Here is a 26,781-nt window from a genome sequence, read left to right on the forward strand (position 1 = left end):
TTCATAGTCGGAAGGTGCTTGGATGTGTGAAGAAAAGTAGTGTTAAGAAAGCAGCGAGCTTAACACGTATGGAACAGCAAAACCTTTTGTTTTGTTTCAACACTTTAGTTACATGCTCCAGATAGGAAATCATTCCACTTTTTAAAAATAGTTCTAATTTTTGTTAAGCTTCTAAGTTAAAATTTTACAAGGTTGTCGCCGAGATGAGAAATTCACCTTCTGTTTTAAAATGAATTTAATTCATCTATTTCTAATTTTAAATGATAAAAACCAAAACTGTGGCTGACACACGGGGGGGGGGGCCTTTTTCTTCTGTAAACACTGTCTGACTCACAAAAGGTTCTGCTGGTGAGCCATCTAACTAGCCCCTCACGGCCAGTAAGAACCTGAAATGGGACGAGTGCAACTGAGAAACTAAATTTATAATTTCATTTAATTTTAAACACAGAAGTAGCATAATGTATTTTCCCTTTTAAACACAACTTCATTGTTTTGGTACATTCCACTTTAATCGTTCCATTACTTATGTTATTGTTGTCATACACGCGTCAGGAGTATGTTTCATTTCTGGTATCACACTAATAATTTGTGTTTCGTGTAGAAATGCTAACCTTTTGGATACAGTGGGTTAAATAAACTGGATTAGAAAAATGAATTTCACTTGTGCCTACTTTCTTAACGTGGCGACTAAGAAACTTAAACTGCAAATACGGCTCATATTAGATCTCTATTGGACAACCTGTTTCATTCCACAACTTTTTAAATTGGTAATGTGGAAATCAGAATATATCTTTCCACAAAAGAATGAGAAAAGATTGTTAGTTCCTCAGATTATACCATTAAGACATATTTAATAAGTGCCATTACTGAAGGACTCTACATATGCAATGAAAACAGTAGGAATGTGCTGGTATATAACCAACAGTAAAAAAATAAATAAATATAAAATACTATCATTTTATTTTCCTTGAATGATAATATCTGAGGGAAAATGGTTTCATTATTAGATGAAGAAATAGATTAAAAACTTTAAAAAATTCTAAAGAAGGCCTTTTAGTATCTTCAAGAGTTTTCAAGGTTTATATCCCCAGTTCTTTATTATAAATTATTTCATTTCAAAATATATGACCTCTTCCCCCAGTCAGATAAATACATCACTAGCTCTATACTTAAAGTTATTAATAATGACTAGAATTTGTGTCCAAGAGCATGATTTTCTTGAAGAGAAAAAGACGTAAAGCAGCTCGCACATATACTAGAGTAAGAGATGGTGTGAAGTAGACTCAACTGAGCCGTGAATAATCAGTGCCACTGGGGGAAAGAGAGTGCAAACAAGGTGTGCACACACCTTGCGAAGGCGGAAATGAGGAACAGCCTGAGGTGGACCCTTTTCAATACCTACCAATACCTATCAATACGTGGTACTGTTAGCCTTCAGCAGCTCAGGTGCTCCCACAGCAAATGAAGGCAAACAGGAAAGCCACGTGCTTGACTGGAAAGAGTCGTGCTACATAAGCAAGAGACTTCTGTGGGCAGGTCCTTGGGAGCCCTCTTGTCTCTCTTTGCTCTCAAAGGAGCTGCAGTGATTCTGTAACTGTAGAGATCAACCAGCCATGTTACCTAATAGAGCATGAATTTTGCGAATGTTGGAAAATCAGGAATTAAAGAGAATTGATAAAATGGCTAGGAAGGCTATCTGATGAACATAGCTTAATTTGACGACGGCTTAGGAGAAACAAAATCTAAATCTTAAAATGAAGGTATAGATAAGGCAGATTTATTTCTGAGATTACAAAAATGCAAGATGACTATCCATTCATCCACCCACTCAGCCATTCATCCAGTTATTGAGCTTCTACATGGGCCAGGAACTCAGCAAGACAGTGGAAATTCAAGGTCGAATAAAAACTGAAATAGGTAATTTAGATCAATTAAAAGAATTTAGTAATTTATGAATTCATTATCCAAATAATGTACATGCCAAAATACAATTTATTTTTAAAGAAATTAATGGATAATATTAAGCTCATGAGGCTTACCAATGAAAACCGGGAAAGTGAACAGACAAATGTAATCTGATTGGATAAATAGGAAGCTAATTACTAAAACAAAGGCAATGCTTCCTCCCCAAGTAATTTCAGCCTCTAATCAGATAAAGGTTTTAAGTGCTACTTTCCATGTAGTCACAGGGATTCAGCAATAAAATAGGAACTAAATACCCACATATCCTTAAGTAAGATGCTAGACCAAGCCACCTACTAGGACATGCTAAGAAACTATGAATTCAACAAGAGAATATGAAAGACGTTAAAAACTAATTAGAGGAGGTGGAATTCTTAAGCTAAGAAATCAAGGTTGAACACTTTACACCAAGTGAAAGGAATTCATGAGAATGATTTGATTTTCTATATCTCCTGGATTGTGAGAGACACCTAGGGAAGATAAGCAATGCTTCTGGTGACAGAGAAAGAAGATTTTGGTGAGGCAAGGATTTGTAACTATTTCTTGTGGCCTGGATGTGGATCATGGAAAAGAGACCCAGGCTGGGTCATTATGGGAGACCCTGCCTATCAAGAGGAATAGGAATCAGGAAAAGACAGAGCAGGCATTAAGGGTTCTACAGGTGAGGAATTCTCCCAAACCCACAAAAATTTCCTAGAAGACACCAGCCAGCTTTGGACATCTGTCATTCCCCGAAAGAATGCATACCAGATTATATCTGCCCTGGTCAACCTAGCTCCTCCAGCAGTGTGCCACTCATTCTTACACCATACTGCAACCCTGGAGAGACCCCAGATAGCAGGTGGGAAGTGGAAGAGGATATAAAGCAAGAAAGAAGAAAGCAACACTCTCGTCTTCCCTATAAACATTTCTCAGTCTGAGAAACTTTACCAGTTTTTACCAGGAGAGGTTTTACCAGTCTTGACATTACAATGAACTAGACTTTTAAACACACTCTCTGCCAAATAGACTATGACTTGCTTACTACCTGGTAGCAAGTTTACAAACTGTGAGAATTGTACATGCATTTATGCAGGGGAGGAAAGAATTGTAAGGCAATTATACTCCCCCCACCCCCCCGGCAAAAAAAAGAATAAGTTGAGAGAATGAGTTTGAAAGAACAGTTGTAAGAAAGTTGCTACTACTGGCACTAAAAAAAGCTCCATTTATCAGTTTTACACAGTAAAACTGATAAAGAAATGGCAAGTATTGGGAAGTACCCTGAATGCTTTCTCAATAACTATCCCCAAAAATCCTGTTCCACAATGAGATACCACTTCATATCCATTAGGTCAGCTATTACAAAAACAAGAGTAGTAACCAGAAAATATCAAGTGTTGGTGAAAATGTGGAGAAATTAGAATCCTTGTGTGTTGCTGGTAGGAATGTAAAATGGTGCAGCTGCTGTTAAAAACAAAATGGAGGTTCTTCAAAAAATTAAACTAGAATTACTATATGACCCAGCAATTCCACTCGTGTGTATACACCCCAAAGAACTAAACGCAGGGACTAGAAGAGGTATTTGCACACCCACGTTCATAGCAACATGATTCACAACAGCCGAAAGGTAGGAACAACCCAAGTGTCCATCAACAGATGAATGGATAAATAAAAGGAAAGAAATTTTGACACACGCCACAACACAGATAAACCTTAAAGATATTACGCTAAGTGAAATAAGCCAGTCGCAAACATATAAATACTACATGAATCCACTTACATGAGGTACCTAGGGTAGTCAAATTCATAGGGACAGTTGCCAAGCACTGCGGGGAGGGGGGAATAGGGAGTTAGTGTTTAATGGGAACAGAGTTTCAGTTTGGGATGAGAAAAAAGTTCTAGAGATGGACAGGGGTGATGGTTGCACAACAGTGTGAATGTACTTAATGCCACTGAACTATACACCTAAAATTGGTTAAAATGGTAAATTTCAGATTTTTAAATTTATGTATATTTTACCACAATTTTAAAAATCCTGTTGAGGTTTCAAAATAGTGTTGAAGGAAGAAAAATCTAATTTAAGTGCAGCAGATTTAATCCCAGATTGGCATAGAACTCTGAATTTCTATCCTTTTTTCCTGCTTTTAGAAATTGGTAGATGATGGGTGGCTTGGTATGTAAAAGCACAGAATGCAGGGTTCACTTCAAAACCTTGCTTTTAAGAGGATAACCACCTAACAACGATAGGGAAGGCCATAAAAACCTATTAGAAAAAAATGTTTAAATGGTCAAAGCAGAGGACCAGTGTTCGCTGGAGACAGAATTTTGAGGTTGCTATGGTACCCCACTGTACGCAAAGAGAATTCAACAAAGTGTGTCAAGTTTAATCAGCAACTTCTCCCAAACCCAACCCCCTCATTTCTGTACACTGCCAGCACCCCAGTTTAGGGTCCATTACCTCATGAGTGAAGTAATAGGAAATATCTTCTAAATGAACTCCTTTCCCACTTCCCCCTTCAATTCCTTAACCCCTCTTTTATTATAGAGACACCCTAACCTCCCACAACAGCATTTTTTTTTTCTTGGCTCAACAGCATTTTGATGGACATTACTTTCCTCTACAAAAAAGTTTCAATGACATCTCCATTGGTGATTGAAAAGCATAGACTCCTTAACCTCCCATTCATAACTTGGCTCCTCCAATCTGTTTTCCACGCTTAGCTCATATTACTTCCCTATTTGAATGATTCCCAATCTACCTCCCATTTCATGAACATGTTTTTCTAAGGTGTATCTCAAATATCATCTGAGACCCTGGGCCTGCAAAACACACACACACACACACACACACACCCTCTTTAAGTGGATAGGGATTCCCCAGAGATAAATGACAAATGAAAGTAATCGACAGACAGCTCATGAAAGCAAATATAGTGACCAGAACTTCGTATTAAGGAAAAAGTCACCTTTTTGTTTACAATTAATTGAGAAACATTTCACAGAAACAATAAGCCTTTTAAAGAATTTTGGGGTTGGAAAGGTGAGAAGGTGGCAAACTAGTAAGGGAAAGAAGAGCAGGGTTGTAAGTAGTGGCACAACTGGTTATCCATATTTTAAAAACTAAACCTGGATCTTTCTTAACTCACACCATACTCAATATTCAATCCCAGAAGGATTAAGGGTTTACATGTGAAAAAGCACAACATAAAAGGTTTAAAAGAAAATAGAGCCAAGTATCTTTATGAGCTTGAGAGTAGAAGAGGATTGTTTAAACAAATACAAAATACACAAACCATAAAGGAAAAGACTGAAAATTCTCATATGGAATCTCAGATTTAAAACTTCACCTGTATAACTTAAAAAAGGGAAAAATACAAGCTACAAACTGGGAGAAGTTGTTTGTAACACATATAACTGACAGAGGCTCAGGACACACAATATGAAGAACATTTATGAACCAGTAAGAAAAAAACAATCCAATAAAAAATTGGGCAAAAGCCATGAACAGGTATTTTGCAGAAGAGAAAACAGGACTGTCAATAAATATATTTTTAAAATGCTCCTTGTCATTACTAACCAGGGAAATATAGTATACATTAAAACCACTGAGAGAGATTATTTAAACCCACCAGCCAGGAAAAACTTAAGTCATTTGGATACTAAGGGTTCATAAGACGTGAAGAAAAACTGGTAAGGGCACAGATTCCTGGCTTCAAATTCTGGCTCTTCCATTTACTAGCAGAATGCCTTGGGCAAGCAATTTAGCCTCTGTAAGCCTCAGTTTCTCCAACTACAAAATGAGAAATAATACTAGCACGTACTTTACTGACTTGCTGTGAGGATTAAATAAATTAATGCAAAGAAGTGCTTAGAAGAGTCAGTTCCCGGCATAGCAAGCATACAATAAAGTCAGCTCGTTGTCCATACTGCTAATGTCACCGTCTTCATCACTACTGGTAGCATGTAAATTGGTACAACCGCATAGGGAAAACCATTCGGCAACACCGTGTAGGGTTAAGGGTTCCTATTCCCTAAACCCAGCCATTCTACTGGCATATTCCTTGAAGAAACACTTATTTCAAGAGGAAACACGTAGTAGAAAAATGTTCACAGAAGCATTGTTTGTGATAACAAAATAAATAAAACAAATGTCTACCTAGGGGAAAAAGAATAAACAAATTGTGGTGTATTAACATGATTTAATAACATATAGCATGGCAATAAACTAAACTACATTCATTAACATAGACCAAACTCACAAACACAGCACTGGAGGAAAAAGCAACTTAGAGACGCATAGAGGGTATGGTGCCATTTACATCAAGTTCAAGAGCAACTAAATAATACACTGTTTACGGTTTTACTCTATATGTCAATCTCCATAAGGAAAAGGAAGTGCTAAGTTTAAAAATCGGGATGGTGGTTGCCTCCAGGGGCGGGAGGAAGGAGGATTTACTCAGCGGATGCACAGGAAAGTCAATAGCATTGGTAAGGTTTCCTTGTTTAATCTGGATGGTGGGTGAACAGACTCATTAAGTTATTCTTTACCTCTTATAAGACTAATACATGTTACTTTGTGTATATCAACTGTTTCAATAATAAAAAGTTTAAATGTATATACAAAAATCCAAGGAAAAAAGAACGGCAGTTATTCCTGTAAAATCGCTTTTGAAAAACACCTGTGGTAATATCCATCCCATAGTTCTTCTCTGAATTTACCATAAACAAGGGCAAGAGAAATACAAACAAACACATTTTCATAGCTATTAGCTTGGAGGTAATGAGCTGAATCTCTGGGCAATGCAGCCCAGGAAGTCAGCATAGAGACAAAAGGAGTTAGGAATAAACATTGAAGATCTATCCATGCTTCAGGGCAGGTGCAAGAGAAATCAACAAAGATCACTGTAAGGCCACCAGTTCTTTCTGTCCTGTGGTTCTTTCAGACCCCTTCCTCATACAGTGCTCTTCATCCTGACTACTGCTAATATTTTCCAGGCAAAATGATTTCCCATTTTTCTGATACCTCCTAATTCCTCTCTTTGCCTCCAATCTCACTCTTCTTCGATCCATTCTCCACAATGGAACCGAAAAAAGCTCTTTCTAAACTCCAATTCTGTTCACACCATCACTTCCTTAGTTATAACTCTTCCATGGGTCCCACTGGCCTAAGAATAAAGCAGAATCTATACTATGTAACTGACAAGTCTTCAAACGACTTGGCTCCTACTTAAGTCACTTTGCTCATCACTCCCAGCTTATCTTCTGATCACAAAAGGTTAAAGCAGTGGGTCTCAAACTGTGGCCCCTACAGCATCAGCACTACCTAGGAACTTAGAAATGCATGCCTAGCCCAGACCTACTAACTCAGAGTAAACTCTGCAGGTGGGTCCAACAATCTGAGTTTTAACAAATCTTCTAGTTGATTCTGAAGCGCACTAAATAAAGTCTGAGCAGCACTGGTTTACAGCACAAATGAGAGGTAAGTTAGTATCCGAAGAACTCTATGGGAAAATTGAAAAGTACTGTACAGCACAGTGCTTAGAAGCACACACCCTGGGGTCACAATGCCAGGGTTCAAATTTCTGCTCAGCTTCTCCCTGGTTTTGTAATCACAGGGAAATTACTTAGCTTGCCTTAGCATAGTGTAGTGGCTGACAGATCCTACAGCAAGGCTGCTTGGATTTCAATCTTGGCTCTATCCCCCATTGGCTATGTGACCCTGAGCAAGACACCTACTATCTCTGAGCCTCAGCTACCTCATTTACAAAAGTATAAATAATAGCACCTGCTTCATATAGTTGTTGTGAAGATGAAATGAGTTAATATACGTACTATGCTTAGAACTGTACCTGATACACATTAAGCACTATTTATTATTATTATAATTATTATTAATTTCACAGGGACCACATTATATTTTGGAGATAAAGAGAGTCAACACTGAGTGCTAATGCCTACAGAAAGTAAGTAAAACTCATCTGTTCTGATGAGGAAAATTTTTCCTCATCTTTTATTAAGTAAGTGACTTTTTCTTTTTTTCCCCAGTATACCATTCAACTCTCTGAGTTTACTTTTTTCCGACGACGCAGCACTTAACTGGAAGCAATGACCTCCCCCAAAGAGTCCCAGGGTCTGCCCTGAGTGCCGTTAGTTTCACAATAATACTTCTTCTTTTTTTTTTTTTTTCACATTTTAGCGCTTTTTTTTTTTTTTTAATGAGGATCTTGAATCAGATGCGTATGTTTGATTGATTGATTGATTGATTGATTTTGGCTGTGTTGGGTCTTCGTTTCTGTGCGAGGGCTTTCTCCAGTTGTGGCAAGCGGGGGCCACTCTTCATCGCGATGCGCGGGCCTCTCTCGTTGCGGAGCACAGGCTCCAGACGCGCAGGCTCAGTAGTTATGGCTCACGGGCCCAGCTGCTCCGCGGCATGTGGGATCTTCCCAGGCCAGGACTCGAACCCGTGTCCCCTGCATTAGCAGGCAGATTCTCAACCACTGCGCCACCAGGGAAGCCCAATAATACTTCTTTTTTAAGCAAAGCACTTATAAGAATGAAAAGGGATTTACTGAGCATTATCCCTACGCTAGTGAAAATATTTCTGGGGATTATTCCAAATACATACCCAGTGATAATTTACCTAGAAACTCTACATGTAAAAGAGCTATTAAGACACCCATCTGCACAGTCATTAAGAACACTGAAAATGACATGATACAAAGATTTGGAAAGTAGAACTTTGTATCTCTCTCTCCTCACTACCAAGAGGTCCTACTATGTCCCACAGACCAAAACACATGAACGTCAGCCACAGTACATCCAGTGCAGAGTACATTCTATTAACATAAACAAGTGTAACAAAACCATGTTTTCTGAAGACATAATAACCGGATCTCAGTGATATGAAATTATGCAGTGAAATTTTTCCAAGGGTCTCCAAGTGTTTAACCTCATACTTAGAACATGAAAGAAAATATGAGAGAGAGAAAATATACTGGAGCAAGTCACAAAACCAAAGTCAAAATAAAGGGTTCATTACTGAGAGTTCAATGCTTCTTGTGACCATAAAGGTATATACTAAATTGAACCCTGAAAATTAGTTTAGTCATTAATATTTATTGAGATTCTGGAATCCTCTGCCCCACGGTTTCTAATAGAAGTATATATGAACCTGGTGTACAGTAATCTTTAAATGTGATTCTCTTGATTTCTCTAGGCTTAAAAAATCAGTTTCCTGTGTAAAATCAACTTAAGGGAATGTGAAAAGATTTTCATAGAAAAAAAAGAATGAGCATTTAATGCTATGGAGAGTTTAGGATTTTTATCTGCATGTGAGAGCCACATGTGCTGTGCTGTTTTGTTTTGCTTTTCCTGGACCTCAACTATGTGGTGAGGTAAAGGAATTTTGGCAGAACCTCTTTTCATGATTTTCTACTTTCAAATGAAGGACACTGCTTACAAAGAACATTCAATCAACTCTGGATTTCAAGGCACCTCCTCAATACAACAGATTTTATATTGGGGGGAAAAGAAAGGTTAACAAATTAAGATTACTTAATTTTTAGAAGGCATTGATGGACTTCCCTGGTGGCACAGTGGTTAAGAATCTGCCTGCCAATGCAGGGGACACGGGTTCGAGCCCTGGTCCGGGAAGATCCCACATGCCGCGGAGCAACTAAGCCCGCGCGCCACAACTACTGAGCCTGTGCTCTAGAGCCCGCGAGCCACAACTGCTGAGCCCGTGTGCCACAACTACTGAAGCCCGCACGCCTAGAGCCTGTGCTCCAGAACAAGAGAGGCCACCACAATGAGAAGCCCGCGCGCCGCAACTAGAGAAAGCCCGCGCACAGCAACTTAGATCCAACACAGCCAAAAATAAATAAATAAAATAACTAATTAATTGATTTTAAAAGGCATCGATGTGCTATGGCAAGTCAACCCGAACAGCTCTGCTTCTGCTGATTTAATACCACACAATTTCAATTACAGAGGAAAGAAAGGTAACAAAGTAAGTCATATTTTACAACTAAAAACCCACAACGGCAACTAAACTTCCGATATTTTTAGAAAAGCACGCAGGATGCTTTATAACAAAGTATAATACATAACCTTCCCAGACTGCCTGAAAAAGGAACACATTGATTCCTCAGAATAGGACTTAACTCAAGATCCTCTAAAATAAGAAAAAATGTTTTCAACTATAAAATGTATGAGGTGGATAAAATGTAGGTTTTCCGTACTCTATCTGTAAGTATTAACCACACAGGTATTGGTAAGGAGTTTGGACTTGATGGAGCCCTCTAAGTACCTCACCAGAACATTTACCTGTATCATCCTCTGAGTGCCATCAACGTTGACAGACAATAAGGGTGAAGCCAGGTTCCACGTGCCGGTCACATTTAGTTTCGACTCATCAACTTCCACCTGTTGTGACACCAAATAAGACTGTTACCGTGAAGAAAGACAGAAAACTGATCTCAAGTTCACTGCTGCATACAAAGCAGCAGCCATTTTAAACAGATGGCTCCCCAAACAGCCCGTCATGTTTACTGCTCTCGCCATGAAAGACAGGGTCCAACGAGAGCCTTCTCAGCCATCTCGGGGGAGAGGTGAGGACCTGGGCACAGCTGCCTCTGGGTACTGAGGTTTCAAGTGATTTCCAGTAAGTAACAAGCAGCCTTCTAAGTCTAACCCTATCCGGCGTGCTACATTTACTGCAATTAGACGAGTAATGCATATAAATGCCAGTGACATTTTGCGACCCACACAACAGGGCTTGCACATAATATCCTCTCCAGGGACCGACAAAGAACTTTTTCTGTGTTAATTTTAATGAAGGACTATGCATTGTTATCTTAATTAAACAGAAGCTTTAATTAGGCAAAAGTCTTTGGCGTTGAATATCAAAAGTCTATTTGAACTCTGCAAACTTCTGTCCTATTTTTGTCCATCATAAATGACTGATTTCATCCAGTCAGCATTCATGAAGTTACCCCCAAAAGCCCATAATCTTTTAAAACAGATATTCTTAACAGAAAAATTTTATTATCCAAATAAATAAAAGTAATTGAAAGAAAAAAACCCTCAAAGCTAACTTAAAAGTACCATTCCTTACTTCTTCCTTTTCACTCACTCATTTGCTAACTCTTCAATATGAGAGGTAAGCGAAAAAAACACTACTTTAAGTCTACAGTAAACAACCTAACAACGGGAGATTTAAGTTTGCTGAAGTTTCAAAATAAACCTGTAGCACAGCCAAGATACATGATCCCTAACAATTCTTTCACTATCAATTCTCTTAAGAGATACTCACTCACTAAAATCAAAGACACACAGACTTAACACTGTTTAGAAGAATACGTGTGTACCTATATATTTAGATGTATATGTCTGGATAGGTATTTATGTATATATACTTCCCCAAAGATATGTTATTGGCTATGTACTGAAGTATCTATCAGGACATATATCACACACTGACTTGCGTTTCTGGGTTTAGTGGCCTCTCGGTACCCACAGTACAGTCCGGTTACAGGGAAGAAAAAACAATGGCTTTGGAATCACACTGACTTGGGTCTCACTTGACACTGCTGCTTTATCAAGTGAAAGTTGTTTACTAAGTTGGAGTATTTCACCTCTCTGAGCTTCAGTTTCCAAACCATAACACAGTAAAAATAGCTATCTGAGAGGGGGGGGGGGTTCTAAAGATTAAATAAGTTAACATATGAAAGTCTCTACCAATATGCTTGTCATGGTAGGTCCTAAATATTTTCTCTCTTCCCCTGTCTCTAGTAATTTTACTGTCTTACCTTTAAACTAGTTTTAAAAATAAGGTCAGATAATCATACTATCTCATAGATTACTTACTATTAAAATACTACATGATAAAGATCTGAGAAGCAGAAACGGCTATAGTTTTGATTAAAGCAGCACTGATACATTTTAAATGATCCTATTTAGCCCTTCCCCCCCCAAATTAAGTATCTCCTTATGCACTGAAAGATTTCCAAAAGAAGCTCTTAGCAGGTAGAGGTTTACAAATATTAAATGCTAAAAAGATCTTCTAAAACTGAAATATTGCTTTAAAATGCTTCTAAATTTAAAAGTTTTAAAAAGCTCAATAATCAATTACAAAAGTTTTATTTGTTAAAAAAGTTAGAGGTTGTAAAGAAAGATTTTGAATGATAACCATTTAAAATTTGTAATTTGATATTCATTTCCAATCAACAGGGCTGAAAATGAAACCATAATTGCTATCTTTGGGGCACATGAAGGGGAACTGAGGAAAGAATCTAATCTACTCAAATCACGTTAGAGGAAGAACCAAGTTGTTACACCCTGAAATAAACCATTTTTATGAATGTCAAAACAAAGTGTGATATATCCATATGGTGGAATATTATTTGGCAATTTAAAAAGGATGAAATACTAACACATGCTACAACATAGATGAACCTTGAAAACATGGTAACTGCAAGAAGACAGTCACAGAGGACCACAGATTATATAGTTCCACTTATAGGAAATCCAGAATAGAAAAATCTGGAAGAGACAGAAAGCAAACCAGCAGCTGTGTTAAGCAGGAGTGGGGAGGGGAATGGACTGGGGCAGGGGAGGTTCAGGGGTGATGGCTATGGGTAATAGGCTTTCTTGCTGGACATGATGAAACTGTTCTAAAATTGACTGTGGTGATGGTCGCACAACTCTGTGAATAAACTACACTCTACTGAATTATACTCAAATGGGTAAATTACACGGTATGTGAATTATATCTCAATAAAGCTGTTAAGAAATAAGTAACAAATGAAAACATGGGGAGTGGACTTTACTTTTTCAAAAACCAGAAGCATTACTTTATGAGAAATTAAAGAAGACCTAAAAAATGGAGACATATATCATGTTCACGAATTAGAAGAGTTTTAGTGCTATTAAGATATAATTTCTCTCTCAAATTGATCCATATATTCAATGTAATTCCAATCGAAATCACAGTAGACTTTTTTTTTTCGGTAGAACTGATAAGCTGATTCTAAAATACATACAGAAAAGCAAAGGATATAGGGTAGTGAAGACAATTTTGAAAAATAAGCAAATTTGGAGAACTCATGCCACTTGATTTTAAGACTCCCCATAAAGCTACAGTAATCAAGACATTGGTGTAAGAACAGACATATTCATTAATAGAACAAACTTGAGAGTTCAGAGATCCACATATAAATGCCTAGTTGATTTTCAAAAAAGGTGCCAAGACATTAAATAAAGTATAGTTTATCAACAACAATTGAACATTCATATGTAAAAAAATAAACCCTGGTCCTTACCCCATACCATTAAAAAGAAAAATCAATTCAAAACGATTAAAACTAAATGCAAAGCCTAAAACTATAAAACTTTTGGAAAACATGAGAGAAAATTTTTATGACTTAGGGCCAGGCAAAGATTTCTTAGGATACAAGAAAATGCAAATCTTATGAGAAAAAATAGATGAATTTAACTTCATCAAAATTACAAACTTCTGTTTGAAAGACACTTTTAAGAAAAGGAAAGTCAAGCCACAGGTTGTGAAAAAATATATGCAAAATAATGGACTTGTATCCAAAATATATAAAGAACTTATAACGCAATAACAAAACCAACTCATTTTTTTTTTAATGGACGAAAGATTTGAATAGACACTTCATCAAAGAAGAGAGACGGATGACAAGCACATGAAATGATGCTCAAAATAATGAAATGGTCATTAGGGAAAGGCAAATGTTATAAAGTTATAATGAAACAGTGTTCCACATCCACTAGAGTGGCTAAAATTAAACAGAGTGGTAATACTAGGAGCTGGTAAACATGTGGAGCAATTGAAACTTTCATACATTGCTGGTAGGAATGCAAAATAGTAGACCCACTTTAGAAAACCCCAGAGAATTGAAAGGATATGTACACACAAAGACCTATACATGAAAGCTCATAGAAGCTTGTTTATGATAGCAGAATATATATAGCAGAATGTTTACATCAGCCTCAAACTGGAAAAAACCCAAAAGTCCAAATGAACTGAATAATGGAAAAACAAATATGGTATATCCACACAATGATTTGTAACTAGCAATAAGCATTTCAAAAACATTATGCTAAGTGAAAGAAGGCTGACACAAAAGAATACACACTGTGTGATCCCATGTATATGACATTATATGGCAGAAATCAGACCAGTGGTTGGTAGGAGCCAAGGGTAGGAGGGTGACTGACTAGGAAGGGGCATGAGGGAAATTTTTGGGGTGATGGAAATGTCCTATATCTTGATATTGGTGGTGATTACACAACTATATATTTTGTCAAAACTCAACCAAGCCACACAATTAAAAAGAGTAAATTTTATACAGATTATACCTCAATAAATCTGACTTTTAAAAAATGAAAACAAAAGGAAAAAAACATACCTCTTCAAAAACTGAAAACAATATTTTTGAACTACCTTTGATTTATCTTCCTTTCCTGATAAATCGATTTCTCTCCCTGTATCCTCTGCTACTGGATGAGTGGGTGTGAATGTTACCTTGGCAAGAAGGACAGAACGCAAGTTCCTTCCAGACAGAAACATGAAAATTAAATTACATGAAGGAAAGACAGAAGATGGAGAGATCACAGTAGCCCCATTTCCTCTTTTTCATGGATCCTTGGGAACAGGTATGGGGTGGCAGTAGAGAGAGATGGCAGTAGAGAGAGATGGTATTCTGACTGGTATCAAGTACCCTAAAAATATCTGGGCTAGAGGTCTACTTCTGCAACATAGTGGGAATAACAGTATAGCACTGATGGAGAAACAGGCTGGAAAGATGACCCCAGTACATCACAGTAGTAGGAATCTAAAAGTTTCTACCTGTCCTACTGAGATGACTAGAGAGAGTCTGGGTCAGAATAAAGACCATATAGAACTGGGGACTCCATGACTGAAGGCAAATAGTAACCAGGACTACGGGTAGCAGTAGCCTCTTTGATGACAAATAGGATCAACAGTCACCGGTCCAGGTCCTTGCAGCAAAGCCTTTCAAGGACACTGTGGGTCTGAGTTCTCTGTCCCACCTCCATGGTTATGAGACCAATGTGACCGCATCCCCAAAGGCCCCTCTCACATTCACCCAGAATCCACACCTTAGTGGAAGGGGGGAGGGAGGGGAAGAAACCTGAAGTACTATAGTACCTGAAAGAAACTAGTTAAACCAAAAGAGACCAAGATCCTGCTTATTAGCAAGTTTTTCTTGCCCCTCGCCCCCTACTAAAGATCATATGTGATTTAAAAAAAAAAACTACATTTCCTTATACACCTGGTAAGTAATGAGTCTAAATTTGCAACTTCACTATATAACTGAAGGGATAGCTCCAAATCCTAAGCTATGAAACATATCTGCAAATTTTAAATGAGGAAAGAGAACATGCTGAAAGCCATCACATGCCTTGTCAGGCCTCAAGCAATAAACAGATTTCTAAACAACAAAAACAAACAACAAGACAAAACTCCCATAGTTCTGAACAGTAGATGCAATGATTCTACTGATGCTATCATTAGAGGAGTGGAAGCTAGATGTAAGTATAAGCCGTAGGAGAGGCAGGGAATGTCTCTTTAAACCACAGTTTAGTACCATAAAAAGATGGGGGCAGACCACTGAAGAATTCTTGTTACTATGCCATACGTATTGTTTACACCTAACTCTTCAGCCAAGGGGACTGAAGCAGCAGATGCAGAGTGTAAGTGGCATTTCACTATTACGACACTGAGAACCTGACATAAAGAACCACCCTATCTTTTCAACGCCAAAACTAATGGGAAATGAAATCTAGGGCAAAGGAAATAACAGATATGGTGAGAGGGTATTAGGGTAACAAGCCTGACAAGGAAAAGCTGTAGGCTGCTCATGCTTATAACCAACCACTTACCTTACTGCAACATAAATAATAACCAGAAAACAATCAATACTGAATCTTTGCATACAATTCTCAAAAAAAAAATTTGTAAAAAGAAAAAGGTAAATAAAGAGCATGTAACACAAGAACTCCTCAAAGAAACACAGGAAGAGTTCAGATAAATAATTCTCCAAAGTCTCAAAGACAACCATAGGAAACGTGACCCTTCTTTAAAAAAAATGAGCTCAAAGAAGAAAAACAAAGGTTCAAAGAAGAGATTGAACAACAACAGAAGGAAATGAAAATCAAGCTGGCAGAACTCAGGAAAAAATGAAGAGAAAAATAACATTATAGAGATAAAAGCCACATTAAGAAGCACTAAAAATAGAATAAATGTGACTAAAAAGAAAGAAAAGGACATACAGAAATCATATAAAACAAAGTGGAAAAGACCAACAATATAAAAACAATTTATAGAGAAGACAATAGATATGGAGGAGGGAGAAATGGGATCCAAAGTATATACAAATTCTCCTTCGAAAATGCTATAAAGAACAGGGAATTGCCTGGCAGTCCAGAGGTTAGGACTCAGTGCTTTCACTGCTGAGGGTCTGGGTTCAATCCCTGGTTGGGAGAACTAAGATCCCACAAGCTGTGTGGCACGGCCCAAAAAAAAAGGAAAGAAAGAAAGAAGAGTAAATGTAGATTAATTTAGGGTAAAGCTTTGCAAAATAAATAAAACCTTGAATTTATAGATCATGATGATTATGAAACTTTAAGAATAAAGAAAGAGTTATGTGGCTATTTAGGCAAAAATAAGAAATCATGCACAAGCAAGGAAAAAACTCAGGTCAGCCTAACTTCTCAAGAGCAACACTGATACAGAAAACCACAGAGCAATGTGGTATAAGTACGAAAAAAAGAAAATGTTGCCCCCCAACATTCTCTTTTTATATCCAGCCAAGCTGTCCTTAAAGTGTATCATATAAACATAACCTGCAGCATATAAGAACCTAGTGTCCCTTCTTTAAAAATGAGGCATCTCTATACATACTGATATGAAACCATCCCCAAGAAAATACAGAACACTATATAAAATATGCTATCATTTATTAAGGAAAAACCCTTTAAGTGTGTGTTTTAAATGCATAGAATATTGCTGGACAAATGTATAAGAGGAGCAGAGTGGCTGAGGGACAGGGATGGAAGGGAAGCTTGCTTTTCACTGCAAACCCACTCACACTTTTTGAATTTTATATATATATATAATTGTATATGTATATGTATTTTATAAAACATTTTTAAGTAAGGAGAAGTGTAAGTGCCTAATTCCTCTTTCATTATAGCATACAATCAATACCTACTTTAGATCTTTCACTAACAGCACACAATACATAGTAGCTGTTGTTTTAACACTTCATTTTGGTTAACAGAGCAATACTCTTTTCAGTTTCTCTGGTTGTAGATTTACTGATTTCATCTACAACACCCAAGTTGACAACACATTTCAGACAATCTCTCTTTCTCAACTCTCATTCTCATCTGAAAATGAGGGAGTTAAACCAGCAATGGTGAAGATCTCTTCCAGGTCTCAAATTCTACAGTTTGATGGCTGCAAAGCACTTTTATTTAAGATATATTTAGAGAGTTAATTTCTGATATGGCAAATTCTAGTACAGGAAAGGGATTTTTGTTTTGCTCAAAGACCTCTGTTTGAGATTGGAAGTTTTTAAGATCCTTCTTTTAATAGGCAATAAAAGTTAACAAATTAAGTAAAATTCAGTGTGGGGATAAGAGAGACCAAGAGTGAAGTGACAAATGACATAAAACTCTGGGACTCAAATAAAATTTCACACCTTTCAAGGCAGACAATATTGTGGAACTGTTCTAGCACCATGAAAACACTATAATATTTTAAATTATTTTAAAACTCTGTATTTAAAAAACAATCCAAAGACTCAACATCTCTATTTAGAAACACTAACTCAAACATAAAGATTTTACGTCTTTAAACACGCATAGGACTCAAGTGCACAACTTTACATTAATTATCATCTAATACTGACCCACACTCTTGGCAGATGACCTCCTCTTCTCTTTGCCAAAACTGGCCGTGAGACATAAGTCCTGTTATTTTCATGCATCATCAACCATCTTCTTTCCTCTACTGACATTCACACACTGGCCGCTTCCCCTCTGTTTTCAAGCACACACAGGATTCCCATATTTTCAAAGCACATGCACTTGGCCCACTATGCCCTCCAACCACCAAACTATTTATTTTCCTCTTCTCTCTGACAGGTTCTAGAATAAGTTGCTCCGTACCTACTTTCTTACCACGTACCTTTCCCCTTAACCTTCTACAATCTGGCTGCTAAAACTGTATTCTGAAAGGTCACAAATCTTCTTCAGCAATTTTTATACTCTCTTCTTATCCTCATTACTCTTTACTTCTCAGCAGGAAGGAAGACCTCGCTAAGGAGGTGATCTTTAAGCTAAGATCTGAAGAGTGAGTGGGAGTTAACGTGGTAGTGGTAGGTGGGAATATCCAGAGAGAATATCATGTAGAAAAAAAATCCCTGAGGCAAGAAAGAGCTTAGCTTATTTGAAACCAGTGTGCAGAAGACAGGAAACCAAGGAGAACATGGCACTCAGAGAGAGGACGGAACAGTGGGAAACACTAAAGGATTCCAACTGGAGAGTGACATCATTAGCTTTGTATTTTTAAAAGATCGTTCTGGCTACAGCTTGGAGAATGCATTAGATGAAACAAAAATAAAAATTATGGGGACCAGGTCTAAACTACTGGTAGTGGAGAGAAGTAGGATATTCAGGAGTAATATAAACTGGGGAAGGAAACTGGGAACTGGGAACACAAAGGTCAAGATATGAAATAGTCACTGAGGAAAAGGGAAAAGAGTAACCTTTTGGAAAAACAGCAAAACTGCCACATAGGGTTCAAAGCACAGCTGCAGTGAGACATTGTGCCCAGGTAATGGTATGGACCATCCTCCAGCAATGCTCAGGTACGTTGTTTGAGATGGGCATAAAGAAAGCAAGAGGTTGAGTTCATTTGAGTTTGGTATTGATGGAAGAATGAAGGGGTTGAAGAAGTTAAGGGTATTTGTTAAGTGAATGACTACAATTATAGGCCAGGGAATCTAAGCTGGATAAATGATAGGAAAACGGGAGTGGATTCATGAATGGAGGGAAAACATAAGGACTAATGGTTGTGTTGAGGCAGAGAGACAGACCATGAACTGACTGCTAGTCTTCAGCTGCAGGGGGAGGAATGCAGGGGAGGGAACGTGAAGGTTGACAAGAGGAAGGGGAGGTGGTGATGTAGACCAATGAAAGTGAGCTTCAAAGAACAAGGGTTTTATAAGAGGGAGGGGAACAGTTATCTAGAGCGACACGAGGAGAAAAACATTCCCAACTCCTGTCTCTGAGGTGCATGCAGTATGACAGCAAATCTCCCACCAGGTTTCTTTCTGTTAAGGCAAGTTAAGAGGCGGAACATTCAGAGAAAAGGCTGAGAATCCAGGGGACTTTGTTGATGACAAAGCAAGAGATACAGAAGGCACAGTGGAAAAAGGTTAAGAGCAAGTAGAGAGATTATGCCGAAGAGCATAGGAAATAGGTTTAGGAGTAACAGATGACTCAAGAGGCTTTCAAACTGCCCAGCTTCTCTCCGTCTGCACCACTACCGCCTTACCCAAACCTGCCACCATCTCGCACCTGGACTACTGAGAAAAACACGTCTTCCCACATATATTCTTCCATATCTACAATTGGTTCCCCTCACCATAAGCAGAATAATCATAAAACTAATCATTTACAACATCAGAGATAAAGGGGAAATAAAGACAATGTGAGAACATCCAAATGGAGGTCCTGCCAGCTTTTGAAAAGTGTAAACTCTAAAAAGACATGTACTACTGTAATCTTTAGTATAAGGACACCACATTTCACACCATTCTGTAATCATTTCAAGATTAAATTCTATTTAAAATATTGACATTATAAATTTGAATTAATCAGAGCAAGGCTGTGGTGGGTGGAATTCATGAAATTCATCTCAACATGCTCTATTTTCTGATAACTTTCCCCTGGCTTAATCAAAGAGATCAGTTTAGACGAAAATTATTCAAAATAAGAATATTTATGATGCTTGAAACAACTGTTCAAGAACACAATTTCCTTCCTATTTCAAGAAAGCATTTTCTCATATTTAACAATCTACCTGTAACTTTGTATTCCATTAAAAGCATTTAACTGTATTTGTGGTACAAACAATGTTGATGTGGAATATTTTCCATGAGCTGTTTGGAACATTCAATTTTCCTACCTACGTAATCATAAGGGAAAAAGAAAGTACACACCCTAAATTAATCTGACATTTGAGAGAGATTACTTACATCCTTTACCATTAAAAAACAAAAAAGGCACTTCCTCAGAGATACCTCATGACACAGTTATAGCTTCTATTGGAGCAGGCACCTGTTAAACAATTTTTTTTCAACATTAGGAATGTAAAACTTACAAAACAAAATATTTGCCAAAAAGCATTTCCAAAAATAATAAAAATTGGGGACAATGCAGGCTGTAAGAAGTGTTTTTGATTCACCATACGAGTCTTCTTTTTTGTTATACACAAATTCTAAATTCTTTTTTTTGTCATCAAATGTTAAGATGATTAGCATTGCGTAGAATTAAATCTAAGATAAAAATCAAGGTATTCCACTAGTTTAAAAAGACTTTGATCGAATATCTTGCTGCTATTTCTGAAAACAATACCAAGGATGAAAAAGACTTGCTTGTTAATCAAGCCATAACTAATTTTCAGAAAGGAATAACTAGTTCCTGCACCTTTAATAGGCTTTCAGAGTTTACCTTAAAAATAATTAATCTGCACAAAAAATGGAAAAAGATTGCAGTTTTCTGATTTGACTATAAAGCTGGAAAGGATCCTGGAAATAATATATATATTTCATATATAAGGAAATTATAGAGCCATATAAATTATATAAGTTATAGAAGCAATTATCTTGCAATTCTCCTCAGAGTATATCACTTAAATCCACATGTCAAAAGCAAAAGTAACAAATGTAAATCTAAATACTAAGATAATAGCGCTTGTACATAGTAGTCACTCAGTGCATATTTTACCTTGAAAGAAAAGAAGACTGTTTTAGAGATAAAGATATTTATTGGTCCTTTTGGTTCTTATCTCTTTAACTATTACTAACAAAAATATGATTATTAGATGTATATCGAACAGATGAGGTATATTCACACTCCCCAATAACAAAGGAATCTATATGTCATGCAGTTAATTAAAGTGGGATATTACCACCACCTAACATTACCATAGTTCACTGACTTCTACATAAACTGCTGTTGGATATGTAGAATACAAATATACTTTTTAAAAAAATTCTAGAAGTTAAGATATTGACAATAAGAAGCACATAATTTTCCTATTATTTATATCTAATAACTTTGCTAAGTTATTTGCCTCAACATTTACTTCTCAGGTAAACTATAAGAAAAATAACTCAAATATTTTATTCTATTATAATAATGAATAATTCTTAATATTTTAATATGAACTATAACACAGTCTTACATCTTAATATAACACAAAGAGAGTAGGTTTCCTTTATCCTGTTCTTCTATTTACTAAAATACTTTATTATTCCAGAACAGTTATGATACCCCTCGTGCCCTTCTAGCGAGAAATGAGAAAACTTGTTTTCTGAAAACAAAAGGAGACAACCAGTTTTCATAAGTTTCTTCTTTATCACTATCACCTCGGAAACAGTCTTTTACTTCTCTCCCAAATATATATGTAATAATGACAAAAACATCAAGAGGAATTAGACATAAGGATGGTGAAGGTCTGCTAATCTGTCACAAAAGATTATATTAAGTATGCATGTGTTATAAATGTAATTAAATATATCTCAAAGGATGTGAAATGCAAAGACAAATTTTAGGTACTGATCTACAATCAGCCAGGTTGACTAGTTTCTGTTTAATTATCGCCTCATTAATTGATCAGTAACAACTTGGATTTCAGTTGGATGGTTTTTTAAAAATTCTACATTATTTTGCCCACAGTTTAATTATAGTCGTACTTTCTTTTGGATTGGTGTGAAAAGGTCATTCTCTGCAGATAATACTGTAAATTATATCAGCTTAATGAATAACTCTAGGTGGATGAGCTTCACATAAGGAGCAACTGAAGCTGCCTTTACTTCACCTACCAAATCTACCAAATCATGGTGGAATCCTGTGTTTTCTATGTAGTATTGCTGTCGATAGTCAGAATGCTTGCATCTGAACCTCAGCTCCACACACGTTACCCAATTACTCATGTCTGTTTCTTCATATGTAAAATCTCTTCTCATAGAGTGGTTGAGGAAAAAAGTCAAGCACTTAGAACAGTATCTGGCACACAATAAGTCCTGAATAAATTCTACTTGTTGTTGCTAGTTCAATTTACTGGTACCATGTACTCTTCCCACAATAATGATTATTCTCAATCTATTTTTCTCCTTTTCCAAGCATACCTACTTTTGCTTGTTCTTAATACCTCCTCCATTATTTAGCCTTTTAATTTCATCTGATTTCTATCAGCATTTATTTTGCATTTCATATGTATTTTGCTACCACAGACGTCCCCCAATAAAATCCCATTATCTAAGCTGGTGGTTCACCACCACAGAACCCGCGCATGAACTAAGCAGGCTATGGGACTTTACGACAATGTCTAAGTCTTCCCACTCCTAAATTCCTATACACTGCAATTGTGACATGCTATTTCTTAATCTTACCTACATTATATAATATCTATCTGTGACTGTTTAACATTCTAGTATTATCCTTAGACACACAGTTTGTCCTAATATACTATTTCTCCTGGCCCAAAACAAATATATTTGGTATTCTGTTTTCCATGTTCCTACCTACCAAAGATTATTCAGCAGTTCTGTCCTCTCTTCACAGCCTCTGCGGCCTTCAGTGACATTATTCCTAATAGATATACTAAGATATTTTTTATCTCTTTTTTTACAGTGTAATACCAGTAACATATATTTGATAGTTTTATGTTTGTATCTTAAAATTATAGTAGCAAATTTACTCCCCCAAAATTAGTATACATTTTATGTCCTTAAAACTTTTCATGAGGTACAAATCTAATTAACAGAATGTTTTATAAGGATGAACAATAAAATAACTTCTCTCCTTTTTTTTTCCTATCATGGTTTATACCAGTTTCTTTGATAGGTAAAGGTCAGATTCATGAACTGACACCCAAGACCTACATATCAAAGCCATTCACTGAATAAGCTAACAATCAGCCTTTTACTCTGCAAGTATCCATTATATCTGAAGGAAGACCCTGGTAAAAATCTAACTGTCTATTAAATTGATTGTAATAAACAATGCATTTGCAAAGAGTCAATAAGGCAGCTTATCAGCTCTATAAACCACTGGCATAACCCTACTGGTAAGTAAGGTTAACAGAGTTACCAATATTCCTTCATTGGTCCTAACAGGAAATAGGAAAAAGGTGCAATCAAGTTCTACCATTCTAATGAATGGCCTGGGAAAGTATTTTTTAAGTTGTTCCTTTTCTGTGAAATAAGTTCAAATATACATAATAATTATAGCAATAGTATATCAAGCTTAGATTCCCCAGTTGTTAATTTTTTTGTCAGTAGAGTGTTATGATGTTTCATTGCCCTTTAATACTCCTAAGTAGGAGGATGCTCTCTGTCCACAAGCACAGTACAACCAGCAAAATCAGGAAGTTAATATTGATCCAATATTACTACTGAATCCACAAACCCTATTCAAATATTGTCAATTGCCCCAATAATGACCTTTATGGTATGTCCAGCTTCTAATTTAGGTTCCTGCATTTAGTTGTCAAGCCTCTCTCTCTCTCTCCCCGCCGCTCCCCCCTCCAGCCTTTTTTTTTTTGCAGGTCTTTAAAATAACATTCATTTTTGTCAAGTCTCTTCAGTCTCTGTCCATCTGGAACATTTCCTTGAATTTGGTTTGTCTTTCATGAGCTTGAACTTTTTGAAGAATAGGGACCAGTTACTTTGCGGAGCATCTCTCAATTTGGAAGAATGCTTCCTCATGCTAATTAATTTTTACCAGGACCATTACAGAAGTGATGTTGTATTTTATTTAGCATCATACCAGGAGACACATGATGTCAACCTGTCCCATTACCAATGAGGTGACTCTGCCACTGATTGAGATGGTTTCTGCCAAGTCTGTCCACGGTAACATTAAGCACTTAGTAAATGCATCCAGGTCTGTTTCTATATCTACCTATAAAAAAATCCTGAGTTCACAGTGCCCTCTGATTCCAATCCTAGTCTCCCCGATTCTACATTTGTATCTCTCTTCTCTGACAGTGAAAACCAGCTTTCCATTATCCACCTAACAATAAGTTTGCTACTTTTGTCTTTCTCAGTTTGTCCAACATACACATGTATCTTCTTTCCTAAATATATTTCAGGTGCTTCAACTTTTAAAAGGTCAACTGATTTGATACTGATGTGAAATTTAAAAAGAAATAGGTTTCCCTTTGGATAAAAAAGGAACAGTGTACTAGGTGCAGACACAGGTTTGCAAATTTAGGACACTGGAAGATCTTCTGCAACACAACAAACCTTAAAAAAAAAAAAAAAAAAGCATCGATTTGTAGAATATGCGGTATCTGCCTTAAAATACTCCAGGTAAATTTTTAAAAGGTGAGCAAGGCTAGGTAAAACAAAAATGGTGCATGGTACTCACTGTACTATTCTCTCAATTTTGTGTATACTTTTAATTTTCCATAAAAAGTTAAAGAAAATAGATCTTCAGGTCAGGCCAACTATTTGGACAGTCCTGCTTGGTACCAAAGAATTCCAGTCCACACTGTCAATTAATCAAGCCAACGTGGCCACAGGGAGAGACGGTTTACAGACTGAGTCATGTCACAAGTGGGGCTGACAAAAGCTGACTCATTCTGAAAAATACTCCATCCACTAAGTTTGACTTGCTTGGCCCTTTCTCCTCCCACTATTGCTGACATCTCACTAGTCTACCTCCCCAAATTCTGTTATCAACTACTAGGCTAAATACAAACTCTTTTCCTTTCTTTCTTTTCCTGCTCTCAACCCATCCAAACAGAAAACCTTCCCAAAGCCCTATCACCCGTCTTCTACAATTCTATTTATTTCCACTAACCAGTGAAAAATGTGGCTTTATTGTGTCTTATGAGTTTTCTCAGCTCAAAATCTTTCTTGGCTTCTGGTTGCTTAATAAATACAATTTTTTAACTTCTCAATGTGGCCCTCAAGGTCTTGTGCACTAATGGTCTCCATCTAGCGACCTATCATTCCAGTTTTTCTCCCCTCTTTCTCTTACATTCAACAAATGTGCACAGACCCTATTCCCTGATCTTTATTCCCACTCTTTCCTAAACTTGGAACAGTCAGCTCAGCCTAACAGATGTCTACCGTCCATTCATTACCTATGATATTAAGTTCTTTATTGTGTCAGTTTGCTCTTGATTTTCTGCTCCATCCCCCCTGAAGCCAGCTACATCATCTCTAGTCCTCTGCTAAACTGGACAGTATCTTTCCTTTTTTTTGGAATTTCTATAACATTTTGTATTTCTATATACTTATCAAATTATGCCTTATGTCACAATCATTACTGCACTGATCCCAACACCTCCCAACCAACCTCACGAAGGCTGGCTGATGTCTTGTTCCTTCATGTCCCTCACGAAGAGCCTAGCACAGTGCTTTGATGGTGAAGATCAGTGTGTCCTAGATGAGTACCTGTTGTATTAAAAATTATCTAATTCTGGGAGATAGAAAATCTTTTATTTTCATGATTACAGAATTACTGGAAAGCTCCCAAAGCTATGTTTTTAACTTAAATAGCACAACATAAAGTAGATAAAAGCATAATGACTTGCTTTCATACTCTTACTACATGTCATACAGATAAGTGGCTTTTATTTTAGACTGTTGACCACTGACAATATAATTCTGATTCAAAACACCCAAGACAGCTTTTGGTAAGACCAATAAAGTAACTTTTAAGTAAAAATATGTTTAGTCACAATGTCCTATAAAGTGTTGATAATACCTGTATTTTAAAAAATCCATATGTGCTTATAATAGCAGATTACAGTTATCCAACAACATAAAGGACTCCATCAGCCCTCTGATGAAACAAAATCTACAAAGGATCTAGTATTTCAGAGGTGAACACCCCAAACCTTACTCGCAGGTACGCATCCAAGCACATTTAACAGAGGTCATTTAGAGGCAGACAGACAGAGTTTCAAAACAAAATTTAAATGCTATTTAAAATTCTATCCCATTCACTTTCATGTTCACACAAATAAAATCATCCATTCAAATTGTTAGATAAATCCTTTTAATTCTGATGATTACAAACAAAGTAAGACCATTCTATTATTTGTAAAACTATGCTCCCAAACAGAAAGGAGAGTAAGCCTGGCACTTTTCCAGGAGCCTTGAAAAAGGCCAGGGCTAATATAATACATCAGTTCTGGTAGCAGTTACTAGACATAATACATCTATCATGGCCATACTAAAAGCTAACAAGGAAAGGGATGAATGGAGAACAATCGAGAATAGTACAGGAGATTAATGAGCAAACAACATTCATTCCTCCGGAGCTACAAACTAAAAAAGAAATAGTGAAATTGTTTTTACATTTTAATTCCTTAGAAAGCTATTAAAAATCTAAAATATTTCAAGCAATGCTACTTTGAAATAAGGATCAACCCAAATCAATCCTCTGGACAGCCCAAAAGCATGGAAAAAGAAGCAATAGTCTAAAAATTTATCTTGGCTTCTCCACTTCTTACTAGTCTAGAATTAACATCTTAAACAC

The 26,781-nt window shown here is 36.8% G+C and overlaps 1 protein-coding gene across 3 annotated transcripts in view; it reads right to left on the bottom strand.

Moving 5' to 3' along the window:
• Positions 1–26,781, bottom strand: part of PCCA (propionyl-CoA carboxylase subunit alpha) — a 367,760-nt gene that overhangs the window by 78,096 nt on the left and 262,883 nt on the right. For 2 of the 3 annotated variants that reach the window (XM_057532677.1, XM_007196809.3), the window contains one exon: positions 10,267–10,365. The exons of the other annotated variant lie outside the window; for it this stretch is intronic. In XM_057532677.1, the coding sequence (XP_057388660.1) occupies positions 10,267–10,365 (99 nt within the window). The remainder of the gene's footprint in view (positions 1–10,266; positions 10,366–26,781) is intronic. 3 annotated transcript variants of the gene reach the window in all.

The sequence above is a fragment of the Balaenoptera acutorostrata genome, chromosome 18 (assembly GCF_949987535.1).
Source record: "Balaenoptera acutorostrata chromosome 18, mBalAcu1.1, whole genome shotgun sequence".
In the NCBI taxonomy this organism is placed as follows: Eukaryota; Metazoa; Chordata; class Mammalia; order Artiodactyla; family Balaenopteridae; genus Balaenoptera; species Balaenoptera acutorostrata.